General features: G+C 45.7%; 1 protein-coding gene across 1 annotated transcript; it reads right to left on the bottom strand.

Moving 5' to 3' along the window:
* Window positions 1-5,227: 5,227 nt before the first annotated feature.
* Window positions 5,228-20,674, bottom strand: LOC133374482 (uroplakin-3b-like). The gene is made up of 8 exons (XM_061605506.1): window positions 20,604-20,674; window positions 19,824-20,027; window positions 16,162-16,289; window positions 14,902-15,051; window positions 13,173-13,392; window positions 10,015-10,091; window positions 9,346-9,475; window positions 5,228-6,295 (listed from the first exon to the last, which is right to left on the bottom strand). Exons 1-8 carry the CDS (start codon window positions 20,672-20,674, stop codon window positions 6,121-6,123), a joined length of 1,155 nt encoding a protein of 384 aa, XP_061461490.1. The 3' UTR covers window positions 5,228-6,120.
* Window positions 20,675-21,944: the final 1,270 nt, after the last annotated feature.

Below are 21,944 nucleotides of genomic sequence, written 5' to 3'. Positions count from 1 at the left end.
GCCCCACCCAAAAGTGCAGGATTTGGGACTTGTCAAAACCTATCCCTTTGCAAAGAAAACACATCACAAAGTATCAACAAGACATTCACAAGTGTCCGTGTGTGACTGGAAGATCATGCGCTGACTAGCTCAAGCAGAGAACAAAAGGCTTCCAATGAGCTGAGCTCAACCACACCTAACAAAAAGGGATGTGGTTTGCATACCGACACTTCCAAAATTGAGCGTGGCCCGGCTTGGGGTCAGCCCCACAAGCAGCAGCAGCTCAGCTCTTCAGCCTCTTTCTGTGCTCAGGAGGGGGCTGTTCCTGCCTCACCAAACAAACAAGATTTGTATAACATTTGCTACTTTCAGTAGCGTGCACAGCTGGTAAAGCACAGTCGGGAGGAGAGCCTGGCTGGGAGTCCAGTGAGTTAAAATCCCTGCTTGCGTCTCCTGGGTGTCAAGGGCCAGCTGAAGATCACCCCACAGTGAGTGGCTCAGGGGTTATGTGTCCTGCCATCTGTGCAGCCGTGGGCAAGCTGCATAGTCCCAAGGAGCCCAGTTGCCCCCCAGCTGGCAGTTGCAGACAAGGAAGGGGCTGGCTTGTGCATCTGTGGCAAGCGGAGCAGGCCCTAGCCAGCTGGGGAGGACTAGCCTCAGAGGGAGGCAATGGGAAACCGCCTCTGGATACCGCTTACCATGAAAGGCCTATTCATAGGGTCGCCATAAGTCGGGATCGACTTGTAGGCAGTCCATTTCCATTTTTTCTTTCAGTACTGTAGTGGCAAATTCTGAAGGGCAGGGTCCCTTCATGATCGCCACAGCCATGTCCTCTTCTAAGTTTATAGACTAATCTGGCCAGGCTTGAATGCCGCCTTCTGCTTCTCTGTCATTTGACTGCCCTCTCTCCCTGTCACGAGATATTGCTTGAATTACCGGATTCAGTGTCTGCACCTTTATCTCCTCCTGCTACTAAACTGCCGGATGATGTAGATGGGATGCTATCACTGGGATACGCTGTCTCTTCTTCTGCAATTAGACTTCTCATGCTCCACAAAGTTTTGAAGTAGGAATAAGAACTCATTTCACTCTGATTGTCTCCAATCAGCAGGAAATGATAAGAAAGCAAGTTAGAAAACTCTTCTCAGTGGCTAACACACTCCTCTTTCATGCTGATTGACTCATAGGATGCTGTAGATATAGGGACCCTGTAGATATAGGGGAAGGGCCATCGCTCAGTGGCACAGCACCGGCTTTGCATGCAGAAGGCTCTGGGTTCAATCCCCAACAACCCCAGGGAAGGCTGAAAATGTACCCACTCTGGAGTCCTGGGAAGCTGCTGCCAGTCAGTGCAGACAGCACTGTGCTAGCTGGACCAATGAGCTGACTCAGGAGAAGGCAGTTTCCTAGATCCGCCCTTCTAATCAAAAGTTAACTGAAGCTCTCTCTCACGAGCTGGACTACGCAGAAATCCTAGGCAGGGTAGGGCCACATTGCAAATATCTCTCTGCCAGTGATGTGTGAAGCTCACTAAGTCATTAGTCTAATAAATGAACCCCACCCTGGGTACACAAACCTGAATAATGATGCCCAACCGGAAGGGACACCTCCCTGCTGACAGACTCCCACCTGCATTAGTGGCTGAGAGGGGAACAAAAGTGGTGGCAAAAAGGGGTGTTCATTAGGATGGCTGTTTATGCATTGCCCTCCAAAAGGGAGGGGATTTGCATGATATGTACATATGGCTGTTGTCATTATGTGCCTTCAAGTCGATTTTGACTTATGGCGACCATAGGAATCAGCAACCTTCAATAGCATCTATTATAAACCACCCTGCTCAGATCTTGTAAGTTCAGGTCTGTGGCTTCCTTAATGGAATCAATCCATCTCTTGTTTGGCCTTCCTCCTTTTCTACCCCCTTCTGTTTTCCCCAGCATTATGGTCTTTTCTAGTGAATCACGTCTTCTCATTATGTGTCCAAAGTATGATAACCTCAGTTTCATCATTTTAGCTTCTAGTGACAGTTCTGGTTTAATTTGTTCTAACACCCCTAATTATTTGTTTTTTTCACAGTCCATAGTATGTGCAAAGCTCTCCTCCAACACCACATTTCAAATGAGTTGATTTTTCTCTTACCCGCTTTTTTCACTGTCCAGCTTTCACATCCATACATAGAGATCGGGAATACTATGGTCTGAATGATCCTGACTTTAGTGTTGAGTGATACATCTTTGCATTTGAGGACCTTTTCTAGTTCTCTCACAGCTGCCCTCCCCAGTCCTAGCCTTCTGATTTCTTGACTATTGTCTCCATTTTGGTTAATGACTGTGCCAAGATATTGATAATCCTTGACAAGTTCAATGTCCTCGTTGTCAACTTTAAAGTTACATAAATCTTCTGTTGCCCTTACTTTAGTCTTCTTGACAATCAGCAGTAGTCCTGTTTTTGGGCTTTCCTCTTTAACTTTCAACAGCATTCATTTCAAATCATTACTGGTTTCTGCTAGTAGTATGGTATCGTCTGCATATCTTAAATTATTGATATTTCTCCCTCCAATTTTCACACCTCCTTCATCTTCGTTCAATCTGGCTTTCCGCATATGTTCTTCATATAGATTAAATAAATAGGGTGATAAAATACAACCGTCTCACACCCTTTCTGACTGGGAACCAATCAGTTTCTCCATATTCTGTCCTTACAGTAGCCTCTTGTGCAGAGTATAGGTTGCGCATCAGAACAATCAGATGCTGTGGCACCCCCATTTCTTTTAAAGTATTCCATAGTTCTTCATGATCTACACAGTCAAAGTCTTTGCTGTAATCTATAAAGCACAGGGTGATTTTCTTCTGAAATTCCTTGGTCCGTTCCATTATCCAACGTGTTTGTGATATGATCTCTGGTGCCTCTTCCCTTTCTAAATCCAGCTTGGATGTTGGCATTTCTCGCTCCATATATGTTAAGAGCCTTTGTTGTTGAATCTTGAGTGTTACTTTACTTGCATGGGATATTAAGGTAATAGTTCGATAATTACTGCATTCCCTGGGATCCCCCTTCTTTGGAGTTGGGATATATATTGAATACTTCCAGCCTATGGGCCATTGTTTTTTTTCCATTTGTTGACAAATGTTTGTCAAAATGTGGACAGATTCAGTCTCAGTAACTTGTAGCAACTCTATTGGTATGCCATCTATTCCTGGTGATGTTTTTCCAAGTATTTTAAGAGCAGCTTCCACCTCACATTCTAAAATGTCTGGTTCTTTATCATACAGTTCCTCCATGAATGAATCTGTCATCCTGGCATCTCTTTTATATAATTCTTCAGTGTATTGCTTCCATCTTCCTTTTATTTCATCTCGGTCATTCAGTGTGTTCCCCTGCTGATTATTCAACATCCCCACTCTTGGTTGAAATTTCCCTTTCATTTCTCTAATCTTTTGGAACAGGGGTCATTCTACCCTTTTTGTTGTCCTCTCCTATTTCTATACAATAACCATTGTAATAGTTCTCTTTGTCCCTACGTACTAGACACTGTATTTTCGCATTTAGGGTTCTAACTGTGTTCCTGTCTCCTTTTGCTTTCCTTCTCTATTTAACCATTTTAAGAGTTTCTTCAGTCATCCATTGAAGTGTTTCTCTTTTTTTTAACTAGAGGTATTGTCTTTTTGCATTCTTCCCTGATAATGTCTCTGACTTCACTCCATAGTTCTTCTGGTTCTCTAAGCTTAAAGCCTCAAATCTGTTCCTTATTTGAACTTTATATTCTTCTGGGATGTTATTTAGATTGTATTTTGGCATTATGAGTGCTTTGTTGGTCTTCTTTAGCTTTACTCTGATTTTCAAAGTGACCAGTTCATGATCTGTACCGCAATCTGCTCCTGGTCTTGTTTTCGCAGAAAGTATGGAACTTCTCCACCTTCTGCTACCAATTATATAATCAATTTGATTCCTGTATTGACCATTTGGTGATGTCCACGTGTATAGTCATCTTTTCAGTTGTTCAAAAAATGTGTTTGCAAGGAACAAATAATAGCTTCACAGAATTTGATAAGTCTTCTCCTGCTTCATTTCTGTCTCCTAGGCCGCATTTCCCCACAATCCCTAGTTCTTCTCTAAGAAGCACTAAGAGCTAAGGCAGAGCCAGGCACAGTGCTTTGTAAGCCTGCTCAGCTGCTCTGCAAGTTGTGTTTGTGTGTGGCCATGTGGCTATTCACCTGCAACAGGCCTGAGCTGTTGTTGTTCCTAAACTACTGCCTGTGAAGGTAGACCAAACGATGTGTGTTTTCTCTCAGTCAATTATCACTCACTGGAATTTGTTTGGCTGTCAAAGTGAGTTTCTAGCAGCCCACAAGGTAGGCAGAAAAGGGTAGAGAATATTCTTACTGTTACTCATTTCTCAAACCTCTTTCTGAAGTGAAGGGCCAAATCTGTAAAGACATTTGGAGCAGCCATGTTAAAAGGTAGGGGCAGGGCATTGCAGGCAGGGGGTTGCCAACCCTGTTTGGATATGAGTATCTTTGCAGAGGATCCCTAGTCAAGTTTTATCAACAGCGCCACTATCCAAACCATATATACTCAGAAGTAACTCCTATAGAGTTCTATGGGGCTTAGTTAGTGTGTTTAGAATTGCAGCCTTCAGGGGCATCCGTCTTTACTCCTGAGTGCTCCCATCTAATGCCTCCACAACACTAGGCTCCTTTCTTTCTACAATGGTATTCGGGTAACTGGCCGGAAGCAAGTAGGCTAGATTAAATGTTTCCCACTCAGGCTCCATCTTTTAGTGAAGATTTCTTAACTTCCAATCAGAGAAATGTTTTTGTTTGAATTGTATGCTCCAAGCAACTGTGATTGATGCTTAATGTATCATGCTTAATTACATCACTCAGGCCCATCCCTGTGACATCACTAGGGCCTACCCTGTGACATCACTAAGGCCTGCCCCTGAAATCCCAGGGTTTGGGATGCTTCTGACCTGGCAACCCTACCTGCCACTGTCTGACAGGCTCTCCTCTTGGGAAAGGAAAGGCACACTAAGAAATGCTGGGGCACGTCGGACTCACCACCTGACCCTGGGTAGCAACCAGGAAAAGGCAGAGTTAGCCAACCTGGATTGTGTATAATCCAAATGTCGGCTCAACGTATAGGAAACAAGCGTAAGCAATCTGTTGGTTCACGGCAAACTGAGCAGAGATCACCCTGAAAGAAGGAATACGATGTAATTAATGTTCTTTTTATTAATAAAGCACCATAAATGTTGAACAGGGCTCCCTGAGATTAGGATAAAGAGAGCAGTCCACAGTTTGAAAATCTTTTAGGCAAACAACAGCATGCAATCAGGGAAGTGAGTGGCTGCAGTGCACAGGGAATTATATATGGCATTCAGTGCCTGTCCAGCGATCCAGCACATATAAGCACCAGGCAAGTAAAGTCTCCCTTCAGATGTTAAGTATTTGAAGAGGGGGAGGTATATCTCTGACTCCGGTGTGCGCGCATGCATGGACCTGAGTCCACATGGACTCAACATGCCCGTGTCCTTTCTACATATTCATGTTGCTGGGTACGTTTGTGTTGCAGCCATTCCGTCAGCAGAATCAATCCCTTGCGAAATCGTTAGAACAGCCTCTGCCCGCCTGAATCTATTCTGCACTACGACTCCCATCAGCCCAAGAGCCAGCGCTTGCTGGTTCTGGGGATGATGGGAGTGGTAGTCCAAAACATCTGGAGGGCACCTGATTGATGGAGGCGGCATTATAACGTCATTGTAGGTTGTTGTTGTTTTAAAGGGAAACAATCACAGTCATTTTAGTAATGTGACATTCAAGGAAGTGAGTGAAGAAGAGGCTGGCACTGAGTGGAAGAGTACCATGAGAAGAAGTATTTCTTTGTATTGCGGGGATCAAGCAGTGATTGTTGAGTGGAGCTGCTAGCATAAAGGTGGGTGCCCCAGTGGTGGCTGGCAGCTCCAGGTCAGTGGGGCAGTGGAATCCACTCCAGGTTTTAGTCTGAGCTTTCAAGGAGCTGGCCAAGCTGCTGAAACCTAAATTCCACTGCCCCACTGATAGGGAGACGCCAGCCACCAGTGGCTGTCTGGTCTGGATGAAATCAGACTTGGACCGGACTTGCCAAGAAAGTGCACCCATGGCTCTAGGAAGAGGTGGAGATGAGTTGAGGACTGGGCATGTCCATGGCAGGAGGAGGAGGTGGCACAGGTGGGGCAGGGGGGATGTGGTGCGTGTCATAGCGACTGGCTTGGAAGGGCTCCTGGCGCGGTGGCTCCTCTTGGTTCTCTTCTGGTGGGCCCTGCCGCCAAAGCTTGAAGCTGCCAAAAGAGAGAGAGAACTAAGCATTAAGGCCATTATTGTTCTTTACGCCCACCTGTCAAAAACACTTGTGCTTCCCTGAAGTCTCTGAGATCAAGCCTCTTCCAAGTCTCTCCCCCTTTAAGTCCCCAATTTCAGAGAATTAAAGGGAAGCACAGGGAGACCTGGAAAAGGCTTTGAGACAATCCCCACTGCCCCGTGTGAGCAAATGGGAGCGCAGGGGCTGTCTTAAAGACTTTGCAGAAGCTTCTTTGAAGCAGTTTGTGCATGCGAGCTGCTTGAAAGGGTGCTTTTGCACAGGTCCTTATGCTCAGCTGGTGATCAGGGATTAAATCCTGCTGCCTTGGCTGTGAGATCTTGTTCCTGCTGAAAGCAGGATTGTGCAGCTATGGCAGGATTAAATCTTGTCCTCCATGCCCATCAGTTGACGTCACTAGTGATGTTAGTTGGTGGGCATGGTTTGGGGAAATTAGACCCGCAGGGGGCTATGATTGGTTTGGAAGCCAGAGGTTCCCCACAATAATTTTCCTAGCTAGACCAAAGACAAAATAACAAGTTGTACTATTGTCTGTGGCACAGTTGCAATCCTATGCCTAGATCCCTGGGATTAAGCTCTACTGAACTCAGTGGTCCTAATGTATAACTGCATAGGTTTATTTATTTTATTTAGTTAGTTTTTTTAAAAAAACATTCCTGCTTAATATAAAGAAAAATCCTTAAGCGGTTCACCTACAAAGAATTTAAAAAATGCAAATAGGATGATAAGGGAGTCAAAGGTGTACTAAAGAACGATAAGGAGATTGCAGAGAAGCTCAATGAATTCTTTGCATCTGTCTTCACAGTGGAAGATATAGGGCAGATCCCTGAACCTGAACTAACATTTGCAGGAAGGGATTCTGAGGAACTGAGACAAATAGTGGTAACGAGAGAGGAAGTTCTAAGCTTAATGGACAATATAAAAACTGACAAATCACCGGGCCCGGATGGCATCCACCCGAGAGTTCTCAAAGAACTCAAAGGTGAAATTGCTGATCTGCTAACTAAAATATGTAACTTGTCCCTTGAGTCCTCCTCTGTGCCTGAGGACTGGAAAGTGGCAAATGTAACGCCAATCTTCAAAAAGGGATCCAGAGGGGATCCCGGAAATTACAGGCCAGTTAGCTTAACTTCTGTCCCTGGAAAACTGGTAGAAAGTATTATTAAAGCTAGATTAACTAAGCACATAGAAGAACAAGCCTTGCTGAAGCAGAGCCAGCATGGCTTCTGCAAGGGAAAGTCCTGTCTCAGTAACCTATTAGAATTCTTTGAGAGTGTCAACAAGCATATAGATAGAGGTGATCCAGTGGACATAGTGTACTTAGACTTTCAAAAAGCGTTTGACAAGGTACTTCACCAAAGGGTTCTGAGGAAGCTTAGCAGTCATGGAATAAGAGGAGAGGTCCTCTTGTGGATAAGGAATTGGTTAAGAAGCAGAAAGCAGAGAGTAGGAATAAACGGACAGTTCTCCCAATGGAGGGCTGTAGAAAGTGGAGTCCCTCAAGGATTGGTATTGGGACCTGTACTTTTCAACTTGTTCATTAATGACCTAGAATTAGGAGTGAGCAGTGAAGTGGCCAAGTTTGCTGACGACACTAAATTGTTCAGGGTTGTTAAAACAAAAAGGGATTGTGAAGAGCTCCAAAAAGACCTCTCCAAACTGAGTGAATGGGCGGAAAAATGGCAAATGCAATTCAATATAAACAAGTGTAAAATTATGCATATTGGAGCAAAAAATCTGAATTTCACATATACGCTCATGGGGTCTGAACTGGCGGTGACCGACCAGGAGAGAGACCTCGGGATTGTAGTGGACAGCACGATGAAAATGTCGACCCAGTGTGCGGCAGCTGTGAAAAAGGCAAATTCCATGCTAGCGATAATTAGGAAAGGTATTGAAAATAAAACAGCCGATATCATAATGCCGTTGTATAAATCTATGGTGCGGCCGCAATTGGAATACTGTGTACAGTTCTGGTCGCCTCATCTCAAAAAGGATATTCTAGAGTTGGAAAAGGTTCAGAAGAGGGCAACCAGAATGATCAAGGGGATGGAGCGACTCCCTTATGAGGAAAGGTTGCAGCATTTGGGGCTTTTTAGTTTAGAGAAAAGGCGGGTCAGAGGAGACATGATAGAAGTGTATAAAATTATACATGGCATTGAGAAAGTGGATAGAGAAAAGTTCTTCTCCCTCTCTCATAATACTAGAACTCGTGGACATTCAAAGAAGCTGAATGTTGGAAGATTCAGGACAGACAAAAGGAAGTACTTCTTTACTCAGCGCATAGTTAAACTATGGAATTTGCTCCCACAAGATGCAGTAATGGCCACCAGCTTGGATGGCTTTAAAAGAAGATTAGACAAATTCATGGAGGACAGGGCTATCAATGGCTACTAGCCATGATGGCTGTGCTCTGCCACCCTAGTCAGAGGCAGCATGCTTCTGAAAACCAGTTGCTGGAAGCCTCAGGAGGGGAGAGTGTTCTTGCATTCGGGTCCTGCTTGCAGGCTTCCCCCAGGCACCTGGTTGGCCACTGTGAGAACAGGATGCTGGACTAGATGGGCCACTGGCCTGATCCAGCAGGCTCTTCTTATGTTCTTAGGTTCAACTTGCAAAAGCATATTTAACAAAAGGTCTTCAGCCACCAGAAATGGAACCGCCAGCTTTTCATGAGAAAATGCAATCTGTCTTGCAAAGAAGGGCTACCGTTTGAACTGCCAGGACGAGGAAGGAACCCCGTCAAAGAAAAGGAAAGAAGTACCCAGCCTCTCTGGCTTGATGATTTTCCTCATCCTCCAACACCCTCTGTGTTAACTCATTCGAAACCCTCATTATCACCTCATTTACTTTGACAGGAGGAAGAAGGGCCCGTCAGTCACCATGGTATGGCAGCAAATAGCATCACTCCTGCTCTGAAATGAAGGCATGCGTTCTCTCATGGTTCCCCCTCCACTACACCTTTGAGCTCAAAGAGCTCCTTGAAACTCTGGGATATTAGGCAGCGACTTTTACCATTCATAGCAGACGGTGCTAAGGAAACCGATGGTGACGACCCCACAGAGGGCAGAGAGAATGACGGTAATGACTATCATGTCCCCGCTGCGACGTCCTGGCCAAGTATCCACCGTCTTCCATGCTTGAACTGGAACCGATAACAAAAAGAGGCATCTGTCCCATCTTCTTCCGGATTGACTCACCACTGTTCTTCCACTTGTAGTCTGAAAACATCTGGGGACCCCAACGCCCATCAACCCCAAGCCAAGGATGATGGGAGTTGTAGTCCCACAACATCTGGGGACCCAAGGTAGCAGAAGAGTGACTTAGAATATTATGAGTTTCCCCCTGGGATCTGGCGGAAGATTTACTGATCCAAAAATATGTATCTCCTGCCGAGGGGATCACATCATACTTTTTACTTCTCAATAAAGTATGGACGTTGACATACGTTGATTGGGCCGGCCCTACCATTAAGCAGAGTGAGGTGGAAAATACTAGGACAGTGGCAGGTGCAGTTGAGGACTCTGCTGGCCACCATGTTTATCTGAGATTCAACTGCCATTCCAGCTAGCTTTGATCTATGGGACAGGGGGCGGCATGTTGACCTTTGCCTCAGGAAGCAAACTGCCATGAGCCAGCCCAGATCTCTTCATCAATGAGCCTCGTTTCCTTTTTATAACGTACCTTTGGTCAGTGTGATCGGAGCAGACCACCTTGTTTCAGCTTTGGAACCATTGGAATTCATGGCGAGGAATTTCACTCTGAAAAGAAGTTTAATGGAAAGACAGGGGTTGGGGGGGGTCAAGATAGTGATTTCTTTCTCACCTCCAATGCCATCGTCGTAACTAACCCTTGGCTGGATCTAGATGTGCCAACAGGTAGGGAAATTACTTCTACACACAGCATATAGTTAAACTATGGAACTCGCTCCCACCGGAGGCAGTGATGGCCACCAACTTGGTACATGGATGATAAGGCTATCAATGGCTACTAGCCCTGATGGCTGTTCTCTGTCTCCACAGCCAGAAGCAGGATGCTTCTGAAGACCAGTCGCTGGAAGCCGCAGAAGGGGAGAGTGCGCTTGCGCTCAGGTCCTGCTTGTGGGCTTATCATGATGGGCATCTGGTTGGGACAGGATACTGGCCATTGACACAATCCAGCTGGCTCTTCTTATGATGGATGCATCTGTCCATTTCCGCCTCTCATTTTCTCCCGGTCTTAAGCTCAGCCATCCGCATTTCCATATCCGTTGGCAATTTTTTTTTTAAGAAGTCCCCATGAACATTGCTCAGCATTTTTCAGTGCACCTTTCACCTTATATTCATATTTATATTCATATTTATATTCATATTCATGCAACTTTTTGCAAGCAATTTTCCCTGTTGCATGTTTTATATATTCTTTCCACTAAGGTATGCATTTTTACGCATGCTCCCCCGCTCCAAAATACACATTTTTGTAGCTAGGGAACTGCATCAGAGTATTTGGAGAATTGCAGACTTCGAAGGAGAGATGTCTTTCGGTTTGTTGTTGAGGTTCTAATTAGGTACTTTATTATAGTACAGACCAGTGTTCTCCCCCTTAATTACTGGCATATGGGGGGAGGGAAATTCATTTAAAGCCAAATCTATCAAATTCTCACTTTTCAAAACAAGCTTAGAAGGGAAACACAGCCATCTTTCAAAATTCACACTTTCCCAAATTTTGCAATGCAGCTCTCCAACCAAAGGACGTTTGCAAAGATGCACCTATTAGGGGAAAGTGCTCATGAAAACGACGATATTCGTGAAAACAATGCACAAAAAGGCATTGGGAGAAATTACTTGCAAAAATTTGTACGTTAGTTAAAACGGCCTCCAAAAAATGGCCTTAGCAGGAGAAACATGCGCTAAAAAGCTGAAGAACTCCCACGAGAATTGTCGCAAATTATTGCAGAAATGTCACCATCCCAAGACGCTTCCGTCTCCTCACCTAATTGTCAACCTAATTTTCTCTGCTGCAGGCAGAATAAGGGAGACTATGACTTACTGAGTCCCTCCTGATCACTGTACAGATACCTCTTCTGTATCTTTCAGGCCCGCGCGGTTATTTAGTCTAGGAGACGGAGGCTTACACCTTAAACAGCTGCACCCATGATTTGCTTCACCTGAGGCCTCATTCTAGTCCCTCAGAAATGTTAGCTCACGTGGATGGCAACGTGAACATTCTGACTGAAGGAATCTGCCCTCCTCTGGATGTTGAGGGATTTAGGGATTGAGGGATCTGTCAAGAGGGATTGTCTTGAGGTGTCAGAAACTGTTGGTGCCTTAGCTAGGACTGGCATGATTGCTTCATTTCTAAGAGAGATGTAAGGAGCCTTCAAACATGTCTGGAAGCCATATCCCCAGAGGTGGACAGATGAAAGTCTACTAGTAAATCTCTGGGTGATTTCTAGCAGTTCAGCAAACATTTCTGATTTTCAATAGTTTAGCACAGGGGTCCCCCTAAAACTGTGAGCCAGCCTGGCCTGAGTTGTACTGAGATTTTTTTGTAAACCCTCACAGGAGTTTCTGAGGGCGTTCTGCTGGCCTCACAACCCAGCAGATCCTTCCCCAGAAGTTTCTTCAGGCCACAGAATGGAACGCCACGTGGCTTTATCAAATTCGCTCTTTCTGAAATAATATGAGAACTGAAACCAAGCCATCCTTCAAAATTTGCACTTCTCTGAATTTTGTGATGCGGTTCTCTAACCAAGCAATGTTTAGAAAAAGGTGTATCTTAGGTGTGCATGGGAATGAAACACATGGGAATGAATACAGAAATACATTATTTGTTGTATGCCTTCGATTACGATTTCGATTACGACTTATGGCGACCCCATGAATCAGCGACCTCCAAGAGCATCTGTCGTGAACCACCCTGTTCAGATCTTGTAAGTTCAGGTCTGTGGCTTCCTTTATGGAATCAGTCCAACTCTTGTTTGGCCTTCCTCTTTTTCTACTCCCTTCTCTTTTTCCCAACATTATTGTCTTTTCTAGTGAATCAGGTCCAAAGTATGATAACCTCAGTTTCTAATTTTAGCTTCTAGTGATAGTTCTGGTTTAATTTGCTCTGACACCCAATTATTTGTCTTTTTCTCAGTCCATGGTATGCGCAAAGCTCTCCTCCAACACATTTCAAATGAGCTGATTTTTCTCTTTCTCTTATCCGCTTTTTTCACTGTCCAACTTTCACATCCATCCGTAGAGATCGGGAATGCCATGGTCTGAATGATCCTGACTTTGCTGTTCAGTGATGCATCTTTGCATTTGAGGACCTTTTCTAGTTCTTGTCTTCCCTAGTGAATCACGTCTTCTCATTATGTGTCCAAATTTGGAGAAATTGCCTGGAAAAAATGTGTGGCTTCATAAAACTGCATAAAAAGAAAAGGTTTAGTAGGAGAAATGTGCACTAAAATGCTGAAGAATTTTCATGAAGATTTGTTTTCAAACCCCCCCCCCCATCGCTGCAGAAATGGGTAGATCTGAATTTAAGACTGGAAAAATGGGGAAATGGAGAATCTTTCCATCCTTAGCTGTATTCCACATTGGTCCTACTCAGAGTAGACCTCAAGAAATTAATAGACATGACTAACATAGGTCCATTCATTTCAGGGGGTCTCCTTTGAGTTGGATACCAGTGAAAGCCTCTGGACTGGCCAAGACCCTCGCTCCAGCCGCTTCATCTTCCCGTGCAAATGAAGCTTCTTTGCGCTTGACCTTCCCGTGCAAATGAAGCTTCTTTGCGCTTGACCTTCCCGTGCAAATGAAGCTCTTTTGCTCTGCTATGAAGTTGTCCCATAAGGCGCCTCCACCCTTTTTTACCTGAAAGGACCATGAGAAGGTAGGGGACCATTGCAGCTGGTCCGGCTGTCATCGTTCTTGCAAGACGATTCGTTCCCAACCCGGAGGACGTTTGCCTTGCCTTTTCTGCAGGGGTACTGGGAGATGGTGGATTTCATGGTCATGTAGCCATACGTGGTGTATAATGCTTCATACGGCGGGATCTGCTGAGGAGTCACTGGGTTCTTGAATTTGGCTGTGGCTGTGGGGTGGATGAAAGGCGGGAGGAATTAGAAGCACAGGAACCTACCTTACGGCATTGGTCCATCTGGCTCAGTATTGTCTACACTGACTGGCAGCAGCTGTCCAAGGCTTCAGGCAGGGATCTCTCCCAGCCTTACCTGGAGATGCCATTGAGGATTGAACTTGGGACCTTCTGCATGCAAGACAGGTGCTCTACTACTGAGCTCTGGGCCTTCCCCACTCCTTTAGTGATGGACCCTTAATTACTGTTTTTAGAAGGTTATGGGGGGATGGTAGACAACAGGCTTAAAACTGGGGGGATTGCAGGGAGTGGGGAAGGAAACATTGAGCTAGGGAAGGAATATTTCTGGAAAGGATATAATTTTAACAGCTGATCTGACCGATAACATTAAGAAAAGCCCTGCTGGGTCAGATAAAGTCAACAACCTGGTTTCCAAAGGGGTGTTTGTTAGGGGGTGGCAGAGGGTGCCTGACCCTGGGGTCTTCTGCACTGCGCCCAGATCTCCTGTCCTGCCTTTCCTCCCTTTTAAAACCTTTTCTTTCGTTTCACTTGCTTTACAGGGGCAGATTTCTCCCGAACGTCAGGCTAGAATCGTACTAGTCCCTGAAAGCAACACCACAGAAATTGGCCATCCGGAAATCTGGCAAACTGAATCAGCACTTTAATGATCCAATTCCAAAAATACGCCTATTACCAGAATTTCAATAAAGATCTGGAATATTGAGAATTGCATGCATTTTAATAATTTAATAAACCAAGGCTGCCTCTCATTGTTAGAGGAGACAATGCAGCCCTAGGGATGTTCACTCAGAAGTAAGTCCCAATATGTTCAGTGGAGCTTACTCCTAGGTAAACACACAAAGGATTGCAGCCTTAATTATATTCTATTTTTAGCCTCAGTATTACAGTAGAAGCAAAAGAAGCTTTACCTGTTAAAATTAATTCCTTGCCGGTTAATCAACTGAAGTCTTAGGTTGATTAATCTACCCATGAAAGCTTGTACCCCTGGTGTTAAGGCTGTCACATTAAATGTCAGACTGCCATGTCTACTGTTCTACACCCCTACCTTACTAAAATATCTGAGACAGTGAAGACTGGTGGCTAAGATGTCAGTGGGGCAGTGAATCCGTTTCAGGTTTTTAGTCTAAACTTTCAATGAGCTGTCGAAGGTGCTGAAACCCAGTCCCCATAGAGGTTCAGCACTTTGGACAGCTCCTTGAAAGTTCGGACTAAAACCTGGGGCAGATTCACTGCTCCACTGATATCAGAGTCACCAGTCTCCACTGATCTGAAAGCTGCAGCGTCCTAGATTAGGAAAGATGTTAAAAATTAAAATAAGGAAATGGAAAATTAAAACTTGTGACCAATGTTGGATTAACGAGAATTTAAAGTGAAATTCCCCATCACCACCTTTGCCCAGCTTTCCATCAGCTATCTGGAAGGCTCTTTAAATATGCGGAAAAGGCAATCTGGGGGGCACTGGGGAGGTGTTGACATTAGACTCACCATTGACGTATGTAACCACCAGCCAGATGTTGTCAGAGGCGTTCACAAAGGGGTCGAAAATACAGCTTGGTGGCTCCAGGACAAAGGTGCTGCCAGTGATCTTGCCTTCTATGCTTTGGTCGGAGACACGAGGAGTGTAGGGGATCACCTCTGAAAATACACAGAGAGACCCAGTGGGTTCCCAGTCCCAGGTGGCTATGCACGAGTGCAGGCACTGGTAACAGTGTGCAATGCAATGGTGCAACGATGGCTGGTGACTCCATGTCAGTGGGGCAGTAGAATCCTTGCCGGGTTTCAGTCCAAACTTTCAATGAGCTCTCCAAGGTGCTGAACTTATTTGGGACTAAACCCCCAAATAAAACCCAGAGGGGATTCCCCTGCCCCACTGCCATGTAGCTGGATCGGGATGGGGGTGGAAGGATAGGGAGATAATGCAAAATGAGCAGTGTCTTTGCAATGTTGACTCTGCTTGAAAATATGTGGGAGCCCTCGATTATTCCACCCAGAGATGTTGGACCTCTTCTCTAAGGAAAGAATTAGACAAGAGCGAAAGGCACAGAGTCGCTCAGGACAGTGTGCAGCATCCCTCCCCCTTTTATCTTCACAACAACCCTAAAAGGTAGGCTGGGCTGAGGGAAAAAAATGCCAGGCTTACCAGGCCTGAAAGCTTGGTGGCTGACCAGGGTTTGAACCCAGGTTTTTCCTGGCCTAACCATCTCACCACACAACTCTTACAACGCCTTGTTTCATTTCATTCATTATTACGTTTTATATTCCACCTTTGATCTAAAGAGCCCAAGGTGCGATTCCATAGCTCTTCCCCTCTCCATTTTATCTTCACAACAACCCTGTGAGGTAGGTTAGACTCAGAGATGGTGACTGGCCCAAGGTCACACAGTGAGTTAGCCTGACACTCTAACCACACTGGAGGTTTTGCTACAAGATTTTTGGAATACGTAAATTTATATTTATTTATTTATTTATTATACTTGTATACCGCCCCATAGCCGAAGCTCTCTGGGCGGTTTACAGTAACTAAAAACAAATGCAATTTAAAACACAATTTAAAAAATGTAAAAACAATTTTAAAACACATGCTAAAATGCCTGGGAGAAGAGGAAAGTCTTGACCTGGCGCCGAAAAAATAACAGTGATGGCGCCAGGCGCACCTCGTCAGGGAGATCATTCTATAATTGGAGCCACCACTGAGAAGGCCCTCTCCCTTGTTACCATTCTCCGAGCTTCCCTTGGAGTAGGCACCTGGAGGGCCTTTGATCTTGAACGTAGTGTACGGGTGGGTTCGTGTCAGGAGAGGCGGTCCACCAGGAATTGTGGTCCCAAGCTGTGTAAGGCAAACTTCTCTTTCCTTCGGACAGATCAACCTGGCACTAGGGATGGGAGAGAAATTTGATTCTGTTCGCATTTAAAGCCAAATCTATCAAATCCACACTTTCCAAAACAATGTGGGAACTGAAACACACCAGCCTTCGAAATTCGCACCCACTTGAATTTTGCAATGCAGTTCTGCAACCAACGTTTACAAAAATGCAAAAAGCGGGAAATGTACATAATAATGAATATGCGACTGGAAGTAACATACAAAAATGCGTTATATTCAGAGAAACTGCTTGCAGAACTGTGCACCCGAGTCAGAACTGCAGACAAAAAAGTCCGTAGTGGGAGAAATTCACACTAAACTGCTAGAGAACTTTCAGGAGGATTTTTTTTATTGCTACGGAAATGTGGAGAACTGAATTTAAGAATGGAGAAACAGAGAACTATAAATGACAGATCTTTCCATCCTTACCAGGCACCTGCTAGTCATTCTCTGCCACCGCCCAAACTAGCCATGCAAGTTAGTGTTATACCAGCAGAGGGCAGTAACTCTGCAGCCAGGCTCAACAACTGAAAAAGTGCGGAGAGAAAAATTAACAGCGCACGCCACTCGGAGGCATTTGGCATTCCGTGCCTCTTGGAATGGGAGTCCCCCTTACAGGATCACCCTCCCTCTCTCTAGCAGTGTATGGGGAACAGCATCCAGAGAAAGGGAGGCTGGGGGTTTCCTGCTGCAACTAGCCATGCTAGTGCAGAGAGCTTCAGGGGAGATTGCAGAATCCTTAAAGGTGTAAAGTTGTCCCCGCACTTGTAGTGCGAGTCGTTTCCGACTCTTAGGGTGACGTCTTGCGACGTTTACTAGGCAGGCTGTATATATGGGGTGGGATTGCCAGTTCCTTCCCCGGCCTTTCTTTAACCCCCAGCATGTGCCGGGTACTCATTTTACCGACCACGGATGGATGGAAGGCTGAGTGGACCTTGACTCTTTTTACCGGAGATTCGACTTCCTCCTTCCGTTGGAATCGAACTCCGGCCGTAAGCAGAGCTTTGACTGCGTTACCGCCGCTTACCACTCTGCGCCTTATTACCAGGAAAACCTGGCTTCATCCCTGAGTGCTGACTGACTCTGCACTATACGTTTAAAGCAGTATCATACCACTTTAAACAGTGATGGCTTCCCCCAAAGAATCCTGGGAAGTGTAGCTTGCTAAGGATGCTGGGAGCTGTTAGGAGTCCCCCTATTCCCCTCACAGAGCCACAATTTGTAGAGATCCCCGGGGAAGAGGGGTGGGTTGTGGGTATGGAGAGGTTGTGCAGATTGTGAAGCGTGGCTGCGTTTTGGTTTGTGTACTGTTTCAGGAAGCGAACATTTCGTAGGTTTGACTTTAAATGTGAACAAAATCAATCTTCTTCCCCATGTCTACGCCCACAACCCAAATCAAGGTGCAGCGTATCCTTGGCTATTATTATTAAATTTATATCCCGCCCTTCCTCCCAGAAGGAGCCCAGGGCGGCATATGCACACAATTGGCTTTAAAAGAACAATTTATTTCAGATCAGTAGGACAAGGAAACATAATTCATACTTGCACTCCTCTTCGCATGGGGCCAAAGGTATGCCCCCCTCCCAGCACCCCAGATGGGGCCAGGCACAAAATATTTGATTGACTGATTGATTGGGTTTATTTATATGCCACCTTTCCACAGTGATCTGTGCCCAAAGTGGCTTACAACAAGCACTCAAAATAAAAGCCAAATAAATTTGCTATAAGGTACAGTACATCCTATGGGTTGATGCAGGCATGGCAGACAAATGCTCCTCTTGCTAGATTTACCTGTGAGGAAGTACTGTTAGAGCCTGGTCTGATCTAGGTTGTGGGCATTTGGGAGGGCTGTCCTTGCCTCTCTACCCCCCTCATGAATCTGCCACTTGAAGCCACCAGCTCACTTTGCCAAATGATAGGGCCAGCCCTGAGGATGCCTGCTTATTGCTTTGGAGCGAGAATCTCTCTCCCTACCTCTACCTGCAAAAACTCTGCGGCTTTTTTGGGATCAAGACTTTAGGAAACTGCTTGAGCAAATGAGCCAAGCTATACTCTACTGGAGAAAGCAGAGCAACCTCCCCCCCCAAAAAAAAGGGCTACTGTGAACCTGACCTAGAGGCACATGCCTTCTTGGCCTGCAGTCAGACTATGCCTATGATAAATACCTGTCTGTTCAGTCAAACCCCCTCCACCCCAAAATTACACTGGAATTGTGCACTGCCCTCCCACTTGTCTCCAGTGAGGACAGCAGCCATCACCTCAAAGGAACAAAGGGGGAAATCAAAATTGTATACTCACTACAACAAGGCCATTGGAAAGGAGATCACATTCAACGCCTCCCATACGTTTCTCTAGGCCTTTGTGTGTGTGCCGAGTGATCTTTACTTTCGTTTACTTGTCTAACGAGACTGTTTCAGGATTTTGACACCTCAACTTGGAAGGATTATTGCAGCAAACTGCTTACGTCTAAGCACAGGGTGCTTTCCAAAGCAAAAAGTGAGAGGGATTTGTATCCTACAGTAGACCCATTGAAATGAACTGATGCCAGTTACTCATGCCCATTAATTTTCATGGATCTACTCTGAGTATGATTAACGTCAGGGGAAAGGATGTAGCCAAGTGGGTAGAGCATCTGCTTTCCATGCAGAAGGTCCCAGGTCCAATCACCAACAGCATCTCCAGGTAGGACTGTAGGAGAGAATCCTGTCTGAAACCCGGAAAGGTGCTGCCGGCCAGTGTAAACAATACTGAGCCAGGTGGGCCAATGGGCTAACTAACTACAAGGCAGCTTTCTATGGGTCCTTGCCACAAGGAGGTCACAGTCTAAATCTTTCCCACTGCAGAAAACAGCACAGAGGAGGTAACAAAAAAAATTGAGGGGTGGGAGAGAGGCAAAGGGTACACCATACATTTAAAACACATTATTACCCCCAAGGAATCCTGGGAACTAATTTAGCCCTCACAGAACTACAATTCCCAGCACCCTTAACAAATGACAGTTCCGTTCCTGGGATCCTTTGAGATAATATCAGCTTTAAATATATGGTGTGCACTCAGCCTTTCAGTCTATGGGCATAGCTACTCCTGGGATGAGGCTATAATAGACACATTTAGGGACAAACAGTCTGCCCATTTGCAGTTCTCTCATTTTTCATATCTGAAATTCGGTTCTCCACATTTATGCAGCAATGCGGAAACTTCTTTTTTTAAAAAAATCCTTTTGAAAATTCTTCAGCATTTTAGTGTGAATCTCTCCTCATAAACATATTTTTCTATGCGGTTTGGACAAATATACACATTTTCACAAGCATTTTTCCCTAACAGAATGCATTTTTAATGTAATTTTCCATGGATATATTCATTTTTGTATACCTTGCTTGGCAGGAGACTGCAAAATTTGGAAAAGTGCACATCTTGAAGGATGGCTGCATTTCAGTTTCCACATTGTTTCAGAAAGAGCAAATCTGGCAAGTTTGCCTTTAAATGCGAACTTAATCAAATTTCTCCCTCGTCCCTAGTCACAAGGTTACCAAACAATAATCACCTATGCCGGCAATGATCCTCCCAGCAGCCAGGAGCAGAAAGAAAGAGACCATCTTTGCATAGGCAGAGTCTTCTCCAGATGGTTCTTCGAGCTAAAAATGGGAGATGCTCAGGGCTCCAGACACAGCCTCGCTCGCAGTCCTGGGTGCAAGTGACGAGAGGACCACCGAGGCAAAAGATCCTCTTCCTGCCCAACTCATTGGCACTTTGTCTTCAGGGGCTGCCCTCGGCCCTTCCCCTGCCCACTTTGTACATTCCTCCTGGTCTCTGTCAGGAGGATCTTGACCCTGATAGCAAACAGGTTTGTCTCGTTCTTACCCCCCCAAAAAACAAAGCAGCAGGGTTTACATGGGCACCGCTGGGGAAATGAGGCAGGAATAAGCATGGGACAGAAAGGTAAACAGAGGGGACCGGGAAGCAGAATTCAGCAGACCAAGTTGGGAGTTGGAAAAGGGAACAAAGTGGATCCGATGGGGCAGGAATGGGGAACCCGAGCCCCTCCAGAGTTTGACAGACTCCAACGCCCATGGTCCTTGGCTAGGGATGGAAGAATCTGTCAATTTCAGTTCTCGCAGTGTCTCATTTCCCCAGCCTTAAATTCTGTTCTCCACATTTCTGCAGCAATTTGCAATTAAAAAAAAAAAAAAAATCCTCATGAAAGTTCTTCAGTAATCCAGTGCAAATCTCGCCACCTTAACGCATTCTTGTATGCAGTTTTCAAAGTTTTTGGCAAGCAGTTTTTTTCTCCGAAAAGAATGCACTTTTGTGTATTTTCACTAACGCGTGCTTTTTATGCACCCTTCCTCCCAACACCTGCAGTTTTGGAAACCGTGTTCGGTCGGAGAACGGCATCGCAACATTTGGAGAAGTGCCAAATTTCGGAGGATGGCTGCGTTTTCGTTCTCACGTTGTTTCGGAAAGTGCGAATTGGAGAAACCGAAATAGAATTTCTCCCACATTCCTGTCCCTGGCTATGCTGCCGGGGGCTGATGGGAGTTAGGGTCCCAATGATACCAGAAGGGCTTCAGGTTCCCTGTTCTTGTGATGAGGGGAGAATAGTCCAACTCAGTAGAAGGCATTGTCCTCTATTTGTCGTTACCTTTTTAGCCTGTCCTTCCTTCAAGCCCATTTTGACCCTCACAACCCCCTTATGAGGTAGGCTAGACTGAGAGATGGGGACTTGCCAAAAGAACCAACCGGTGAGTGAGGAATTTGAATGTCACTATTCCTGGTCCAAGCTCAGAAGAACCTAAGAGCCCTGCCGGATGAAGGTTAAAGGTTCATCTAGTCCAGTGTCCTCTTTTCACAGTGCCCAACCAAATACCCTGAACGGAAACCCACGGGCAGGACCAGGGTGCAACAGCAACTCTCCCCCTCCTGCAGTTTCCAGCAGCTGGTGTTCAGAAGAGACTGCCTCCGACCATGGAGGCAGAGCATAGCCATCATGGCTAGTAGCCAGGAGTAGCCTTATCCTCCATGAATTTGTCGAATCATTTAAAGACGGGAGGGCATCTGCCTTCCATGGAGAAGGCCCCAGGTTCAACTTCCAGGTATAGCTGAGAAAGACTCCCTGCCTGAAAACCTGCAGAGCTGTTGCCAGTCAGTGCAGACGGTATTGTGCTAGATGAGCCAGTGGTCTGAACTGGTATAAGGCAACTCAGGAAGGGCCTTTGCTCAGTTGGCAGCGCATGAAGAAGGCCCCAGGTTCAGTCCCTGGCATCCCAGGGTAGGGCTGGGAATGCCTGAAATCCTGAAGAGCTGCATAGACAAGGAGTTGGGAACCTTCGGCCCTGCAGATGTTGCGGAACGACAACTCCCTTCAGCCCCAGCAAACATGGCTGATGGCCCGTGATGATGCAGGGCTAATGGTTCCCCAGATCTGGTGTAGGTAACGCTGAGTGAGATGGATGCGCAGCCTGACTGAGTAGCTGCCAATATTTTAAAGTAGACACACGGCAGTGTGCTGGCAAATTTAGAAGTGTGGGTCCCTTCATGATAGTCACAGCCACGCACATCCTTTTCGGCTACCAAGTTGTAGGCCTTCTCCCACAACATCAGATGTCCCGCGGAGCCAATCAGCATGAAAGGGGGGAGCGTTAGCTACTGAAAAGAGTCTTCTCAG

This window comes from Rhineura floridana, chromosome 21, assembly GCF_030035675.1.
Source record: "Rhineura floridana isolate rRhiFlo1 chromosome 21, rRhiFlo1.hap2, whole genome shotgun sequence".
Lineage (NCBI taxonomy): Eukaryota > Metazoa > Chordata > Lepidosauria > Squamata > Rhineuridae > Rhineura > Rhineura floridana.
This window is presented reverse-complemented; position numbering and strand designations above follow the sequence as displayed.